Source organism: Tachypleus tridentatus, chromosome 7 (assembly GCF_004210375.1).
Source record: "Tachypleus tridentatus isolate NWPU-2018 chromosome 7, ASM421037v1, whole genome shotgun sequence".
Classification (NCBI taxonomy): domain Eukaryota; kingdom Metazoa; phylum Arthropoda; class Merostomata; order Xiphosura; family Limulidae; genus Tachypleus; species Tachypleus tridentatus.
This window is the reverse complement of record NC_134831.1, coordinates 111251429-111259951: the sequence shown is the minus strand read 5'-3', so window position 1 is coordinate 111259951 and position 8523 is coordinate 111251429. Positions and strand designations below refer to the sequence as shown.

Sequence of the window (8523 nt, the reverse complement as noted above, 5' to 3'; positions counted from 1 at the left end):
AAAAAATATAGAAGTATATTTTAGTACAAACTACTTGTTTGTACAAAGTTAGTTATTTTATGTTTAGAGTTGTTATAAACTTAAGCATGGAGTAGCACAATGTGTTATTGTTTTACACATTTGTTGGGTTATTCACTTATCAGAGTATTGCTATTGTAGTAATAAGGTATCGTATTGCTAAGTGATTGATTACTTGTGAATTTGAGTCAAGTTATTAAAGATTGTTAAAGTTTCCCATTAGTAACTCTCAATTGTGGCACTAGATGGAGTTAAAAGGATTTTGTTTTTTATCTACTATTAGAAATGTATAATATTGAACTGACCAAGATGAGATATAGATTAGAAACAGACAAGGATGAGGCTTTGAGGTTTGTGGATCCATTAGGACTGTTTTTGAATCAGTATAAACATTAAGAAAACGTTTGTAGAATATCAGGTAACGTTTTTCTTAAAGTTACTGTTTGTTGCCAAGGTCAGGGGGAAAAATACGAGAAATATTTACTTTAAAAACAATTAATTGGCACAAGAAGAATGGTTTACATTTCCTTTGGCCAGCTACTGGCAACACCCACTTTGTTCAACTGTGTGTGTGTAATCTGTAGCTGCTACTGGCAACACCCACTTTTTTCAACTGTGTGTGTGTAATCTGTAGCTGCTACTGGCAACACCCACTTTGTTCAACTGTGTGTGTGTGTAATCTGTAGCTGCTACTGGCAACACCCACTTTGTTCAACTGTGTGTGTGTAATCTGTAGCTGCTACTGGCAACACCCACTTTGTTCAACTGTGTGTGTGTGTAATCTGTAGCTGCTGCTGGCAACACCCACTTTGTTCAACTGTGTGTGTGTAATCTGTAGCTGCTACTGGCAACACCCACTTTGTTTAACTGTGTGTGTAATCTGTAGCTGCTACTGGCAACACCCACTTTGTTCAACTGTGTGTGTGTGTAATCTGTAGCTGCTACTGGCAACACCCACTTTGTTCAACTGTGTGTGTGTAATCTGTAGCTGCTACTGGCAACACCCACTTTGTTCAACTGTGTGTGTGTAATCTGTAGCTGCTGCTGGCAACACCCACTTTGTTCAACTGTGTGTGTGTGTAATCTGTAGCTGCTACTGGCAACATCCACTTTGTTCAACTGTGTGTGTGTAATCTGTAGCTGCTACTGGCAACACCCACTTTGTTCAACTGTGTGTGTGTGTAATCTGTAGCTGCTGCTGGCAACACCCACTTTGTTCAACTGTGTGTGTAATCTGTAGCTGCTACTGGCAACACCCACTTTGTTCAACTGTGTGTGTGTAATCTGTAGCTGCTGCTGGCAACACCCACTTTGTTCAACTGTGTGTGTGTGTGTATTGATCTGTAGCTGCTACTGGCAACACCCACTTTGTTCAACTGTGTGTGTGTGTAATCTGTAGCTGCTGCTGGCAACACCCACTTTGTTCAACTGTGTGTGTAATCTGTAGCTGCTACTGGCAACACCCACTTTGTTCAACTGTGTGTGTAATCTGTAGCTGCTGCTGGCAACACCCACTTTGTTCAACTGTGTGTGTGTGTAATCTGTAGCTGCTGCTGGCAACACCCACTTTGTTCAACTGTGTGTGTGTGTAATCTGTAGCTGCTACTGGCAACACCCACTTTGTTCAACTGTGTGTGTGTAATCTGTAGCTGCTGCTGGCAACACCCACTTTGTTCAACTGTGTGTGTGTGTAATCTGTAGCTGCTGCTGGCAACACCCACTTTGTTCAACTGTGTGTGTGTGTAATCTGTAGCTGCTACTGGCAACACCCACTTTGTTCAACTGTGTGTGTGTGTAATCTGTAGCTGCTACTGGCAACACCCACTTTGTTCAACTGTGTGTGTGTAATCTGTAGCTGCTGCTGGCAACACCCACTTTGTTCAACTGTGTGTGTGTGTAATCTGTAGCTGCTGCTGGCAACACCCACTTTGTTCAACTGTGTGTGTGTAATCTGTAGGCTGCTGCTGGCAACACCCACTTTGTTCAACTGTGTGTGTGTAATCTGTGGCTGCTGCTGGCAACACCCACTTTGTTCAACTGTGTGTGTGTGTAATCTGTAGCTGCTGCTGGCAACACCCACTTTGTTCAACTGTGTGTGTGTAATCTGTAGCTGCTGCTGGCAACACCCACTTTGTTCAACTGTGTGTGTGTGTATCTGTAGCTGCTGCTGGCAACACCCACTTTGTTCAACTGTGTGTAATCTGATCTGTGGCTGCTACTGGCAACACCCACTTTGTTCGGCTGTGTGTGTGTGATCTGTGGCTGCTACTGGCAACACCCACTTTGTTCAACTGTGTGTGTGTGTGATCTGTGGCTGCTACTGGCAACACCCACTTTGTTCAACTGTGTGTGTGTGTGATCTGTAGCTGCTGCTGGCAACACCCACTTTGTTCAACTGTGTGTGTGTGTGATCTGTAGCTGCTGCTGGCAACACCCACTTTGTTCAACTGTGTGTGTGTGATCTGTAGCTGCTGCTGGCAACACCCACTTTGTTCAACTGTGTGTGTGTAATCTGTGGCTGCTACTGGCAACACCCACTTTGTTTAACTGTGTTGTTGTGAATCTGTAGCTGCTACTGGCAACACCCACTTTGTTCAACTGTGTGTGTGTGTGTAATCTGTAGCTGCTACTGGCAACACCCACTTTGTTCAACTGTGTGTGTGTGTAATCTGTAGCTGCTACTGGCAACACCCACTTTGTTCAACTGTGTGTGTGTGTAATCTGTAGCTGCTACTGGCAACACCCACTTTGTTCAACTGTGTGTGTGTAATCTGTAGCTGCTACTGGCAACACCCACTTTGTTCAACTGTGTGTGTGTAATCTGTAGCTGCTACTGGCAACACCCACTTTGTTCAACTGTGTGTGTGTAATCTGTAGCTGCTACTGGCAACACCCACTTTGTTCAACTGTGTGTGTAATCTGTAGCTGCTACTGGCAACACCCACTTTGTTCAACTGTGTGTGTGTGTAATCTGTAGCTGCTACTGGCAACACCCACTTTGTTCAACTGTGTGTGTAATCTGTAGCTGCTACTGGCAACACCCACTTTGTTCAACTGTGTGTGTGTAATCTGTATTGGATTTAATTTTAGAAAATACTTAATAGTACCAATATATTACCCATTTAGAGTGATGATACTTTTAAAAATTTGTTTATGATTAGGTTTGGAAAACTCTTGAGACTGCAGAGCGTTCTCTGTTGGAAATGATTAGTATTAAAGATTATGACTGCTCTTCTCTGTTTACCGATGAAAGTAATGATAAAAATGGTCTCAAACAGCCAGAAACGCTTGCTCTCAAGCTACGAGCTGACAGACAAGAAACTGAAGACTTTTATTTATATGTAAGTTGTTATTGTTGAAGTAAGTTTATTGATTTTTCCTGTTGTCAACATTTTATCAATAATTTTACAGTGTTTGTAAATGACAGAAGTGATATGCTGTGTGTGTTTAATTTGTTTTGTATAAAAATAATTCCTTTTTAGAAATTTCAAAAGTATACCCTAGACAGCAACTTGATAGCACGTCTACAAGCCAAAGCTGAAGTTATGCGTCGTGAATTAGCAGATGAAGCTGTCATGTCAGCTAGTGGGGTGTCACTATCTCTTGCCGGTTCACGACCACATACATTACCCCATAGAACGAGGAAGAAGCGAATTGGTCAAACACTGGTGGTTGGTCAACCAATGCTGTTTGGTGGAAGCTTGGAGGAATATTTAGAGGTAAATATTGACTGATTATTTGTGTGTAAAATTATCAGTTATGTATCGTTATCTAGAAAATTACTCAATGTTTTATGCTTATAGTCCTACTTTTAACAAGTGTTTTTTACTAAGATTTCTAATCTTTATGTTTTAACAGGCAACAAACCAGGAAATTCCTCTTATCATCCGTAGTTGTATCAGGATAATCAACTTGTATGGTGAGTAGCTAAGTTAATTCTAGTGTTTCTTCATTAACAGGTTTTAGGAACTGACACAAACAATTATGAATGATGTATGTTCTTGTCAACTGCTACTTTTGTATGTTTGTCACTTTCAGGTTTACATCATCAGGGAGTATTTAGGGTATCTGGCTCGCAAGTTGAAATCAACAATCTGAAGGATGCATTCGAGAGAGGTATAATGTTATGTTACACATCATGTATATAAAGTTAATGGTGAAAAGAGCTAAACTTTGAATTTGATAGAAATGAAATGTATTAAGGTACACTACTAGAGTATCAAACACTGGATTAGTCTTAGCAAAACTGTAATTGTTTTGGAGTAGGAGAGGATCCACTAGCAGACATGACAGACCCAAGTGACATTAACTCAGTTGCGGGAGTGTTGAAACTGTATCTAAGAGAGCTACGTGAACCCTTGTTTCCAGTTTATTTCTTCGATCAGCTGGTTGAAATAAGTCGTAAGTTTAATTTTGTTTACCAGTTTTGGATTTTATGAAACCAGATCAGTTGAAAGAGATGTTTATTTGTCTAAAAATGATTTGTATGTATAACACAAGTTAGGGAAGGTTACTATTTCCTTTTTTAAATTTTATCTTATAAAACGTTCAACATTCTTTCACTTTGTCATGTTTTTTTCTTACAAATAATTATAAAACACAACTCTTATTCTTGTCTTGATCCAGACACTGCTTTTAAATGTTGGTCAGATAAAGAAAAGAATAACCTTCTTGAAGTATGTGTCTCTGCAGCTGTTAGATGATTCACTTTCAGTATAGCTTGGATGTAATTGGTCAGTTGTAGATAGTAATAGTAGTTGCTATAACGTAGTTCTCTTTTGGTATCTGACTAGTTCATAATACATGTATTTCATACATATTGCATTTGGTTTGTGTGTGTCAACTGAAATTATCTTTTTTATGTTATAGTCATGCTAACCTTCGATGTAAGGAGGTGCGTGATATCAAATTGCATACTTCAAGTTTCAGTTGTGCGAGGAACGTTTTATTGGATGTGTATTTATGTCTAAAACAGTTTGATATCATGGATGTTGAAAACATCTCCAAACTAATAAAATTGTACCATTAACTGGTATGTTCCTTATCATTTCAGAGGTTGAATTTAAATCTGATTTCATCAATAAGGTTAGAGACGTTGTGGCGAGTCTTCCACGACCAGTTTATGTTGTACTTCGCTACCTGTTTGCCTTCTTAAATCAGTAAGTTTTTATATCTTGTTAAAACAAAGGAGTGAATTGAGACAAACATGACTCTTCATTAAAGAATACATAATTAATAATAATGATAAAACAGTATAAAGTTTAATTCATGAGATGTAGTTTCTTCAGAAAGTAACAAACAGAGATTGGTTATTCTTATGTCTCTGTGTATTTCAGTATTTTTTACAAATTTTAACGGGGATTTTTAACGAAACTTTGTTTTTCTTGATGTATTTTTTTACATTAAGAGGTTTTTGTGCAACATATAGTGAAGTCAGAATGTGGGTGTGATTAAAGTGAGGATTCTATTGTACTTTACTATGTGTCTTTGTTAAAGTCATATTATCAGATGAGAGTCTGTAACAAGGCCTCACTTTGTAGATATTTGTGGCTTGTTTAAAGAATTTATTTCAAATATTAATTCTGTTCTTAGTGATAGTGTGTAATGGCTTAAATTGTATGATTTCCTTCTGTTTTGTGTGTCTAAACCCAGGACGTTTATTTCTTATAAACTGACTGGTATTTATTTGTCTGAATTAGTATATTCACTTTACCTGACAGGTGGTTCTGTTGGTATACCTGTACAAAATATACTTGTTGTCAGTTTGTGTATCTGTTGGTATACCTGTACAAAATATACTTGTTGTCAGTTTGTGTATCTGTTGGTATACCTGTACAAAATATACTTGTTGTCTGTACACAAATATACTTGCTTATCTTGTTGTCAGTTTGTGTGTCTGTTGGTACACACCTGTACAAAATATACTTACTTATCTTGTTGTCAGTTTGTGTATCTGTTGGTACACCTGTAATATACTTACTTATCTTGTTGTCAGTTTGTGTATCTGTTGGTACACCTGTACAATATACTTACTTATCTTGTTGTCAGTTTGTGTATCTGTTGGTACACCTGTACAATATATTACTTATCTTGTTGTCAGTTTGTGTATCTGTTGGTACACCTGTACAATATACTTACTTGTTGTCAGTTTGTGTATCTGTTGGTACACCTGTAATACACTTAATTATCTTGTTGTCAGTTTGTGTATCTGTTGGTACACCTGTACAATATACTTACTTATCTTGTTGTCAGTTTGTGTATCTGTTGGTACACCTGTAATACACTTAATTATCTTGTTGTCAGTTTGTGTATCTGTTGGTACACCTGTACAATACACTTAATTATCTTGTTGTCAGTTTGTGTATCTGTTGGTACACCTGTAATATACTTACTTATCTTGTTGTCAGTTTGTTTATTCAATCTCGATGATTCTATATGAGATGCTTTTTTTCTTTTCTTTGTCTGTTAGTGTTTCAGAATCTAGTGATGAAAATATGATGGACCCTCACAACTTGGCTACTTGCTTTGGGCCATCTTTGCTGCCAATACCAGAGGACAAAAACCAGGTCCAGAATCAAAACCTCTTCAATGAACTTATTAAAAACATAATTATCTACCAAGAAGAGATCTTTTCAAAAGATGGTGGGATGGTCTACGAGAAGTACATCAGTCTCAATGTTCCAGATGAAAAGTACGTGATATGTTTCTACTGTTTGTTATGTTTATTTTCTACTAAGTACATCAGTCTCAATGTTCCAGATGAAAAGTACGTGATATGTTTCTACTGTTTGTTATGTTTATTTTCTACTAAGTACATCAGTCTCAATGTTCCAGATGAAAAGTACGTGATATGTTTCTACTGTTTGTTATGTTTATTTTCTACTAACCTGACTGTAAATAACTAAAGAAGATTATACTCTGAAAAAAAAAAATAAAACTTTGTTTATACAGTTCAGTGAAAGAAGTCTTAAGTTTTGAACTTTGTTTTGGGATATAGGGCACTTAAATAACTATTAAATCGATTTATAAAGAATTACTAGTCTGTATTACAATTTTGTATGAATACCTATATTTTTTTTATGTAATGTTCACGAACAAGTTAAGAATAAATGTTTTAACTGTTGTAGGGTGTTTAGGTTAGACTTTCAATATTTTTATTACTTTGACTGCCAATATATAGTGTATTTATCAATATAATATATAATTGTTGCAGTTTTGGTTGCTGTAAGTTTCTGTTGATAGGAAGAATTGCAGACTTACAAACTTTGTAAGGATGAATTATTCCATTACTCAGTTATTGTTAACACTTACCATCTTTTTTATGAAGAACTGTTAAAACCAACAGATGTGCCCCACAGTATATCTGAAGACTCGTGATGCTAAAAGTATAACTTGATATAAATGTTGGGCAGAAAATGTTGTAACAACAAATTGAACAGTATCAAATGGTTAGGTTTATCTTTTGTCTAAAACCAAAGTTTATAATGTATGTTTAATTATAACGAAAGAAAGAAAACAAGTCCTAAGTTTCAGATATTTAAAGATTACTGTGTTAATGTGTATAAAATATAAACATGATTTTATACACATTGTGTATTCTGAGTGAATGTTAACGTTACTGTGTTTAGTTAGTGTATAAAATATAAACATGATTTTATACACATCGTGTATTCTGAGTGAATGTTGACGTTACTGTGTTTAGTTAGTGTATAAAATATAAACGTGATTTTATACACATCGTGTATTCTGAGTGAATGTTGACGTTACTGTGTTTAGTTAGTGTATAAAATATAAACGTGATTTTATACACATCGTGTATTCTGAGTGAATGTTGACGTTACTGTGTTTAGTTAGTGTATATAATATAAACGTGATTTTATACACATTGTGTATTCTGAGTGAATGTTGACGTTACTGTGTTTAGTTAGTGTATATAATATAAACGTGATTTTATACACATTGTGTATTCTGAGTGAATGTTGGCGTTACTGTGTTTAGTTAGTGTATATAATATAAACGTGATTTTATACACATTGTGTATTCTGAGTGAATGTTGACGTTACTGTGTTTAGTTAGTGTATATAATATAAACGTGATTTTATACACATTGTGTATTCTGAGTGAATGTTGACGTTACTGTGTTTAGTTAGTGTATATAATATAAACGTGATTTTATACACATTGTGTATTCTGAGTGAATGTTGACGTTACTGTGTTTAGTTAGTGTATATAATATAAACATGATTTTATACACATTGTGTATTCTGAGTGAATGTTGACGTTACTGTGTTTAGTTAGTGTATATAATATAAACATGATTTTATACACATTGTGTATTCTGAGTGAATGTTGACGTTACTGTGTTTAGTTAGTGTATATAATATAAACTTACACTGCAGACATGTATGATTTCAGGTATTATAATACTGACAAAAAATGTTCTTATCTAAAACGTACATAGAAAAGCCACATATTTAACGACTAATAATAATCTGTAAAGTATGT

At 35.8% G+C, this 8523-nt stretch overlaps 1 protein-coding gene across 4 annotated transcripts in view; it reads left to right on the top strand.

Annotated features, from left to right (window-relative positions):
• The window catches only part of LOC143256408 (SLIT-ROBO Rho GTPase-activating protein 1-like), a 92779-nt gene that overhangs the window by 77926 nt on the left and 6330 nt on the right, over nt 1–8523 (top strand). For 3 of the 4 annotated variants that reach the window (XM_076513613.1, XM_076513614.1, XM_076513616.1), the window contains exons 9-15: nt 3180–3359; nt 3501–3737; nt 3877–3937; nt 4057–4134; nt 4285–4419; nt 5072–5177; nt 6488–6709. In XM_076513613.1, coding sequence (XP_076369728.1) covers nt 3180–3359; nt 3501–3737; nt 3877–3937; nt 4057–4134; nt 4285–4419; nt 5072–5177; nt 6488–6709 — 1019 coding nt within the window. The remainder of the gene's footprint in view (nt 1–3179; nt 3360–3500; nt 3738–3876; nt 3938–4056; nt 4135–4284; nt 4420–5071; nt 5178–6487; nt 6710–8523) is intronic. The other variant, XM_076513615.1, reaches the window with a different exon arrangement.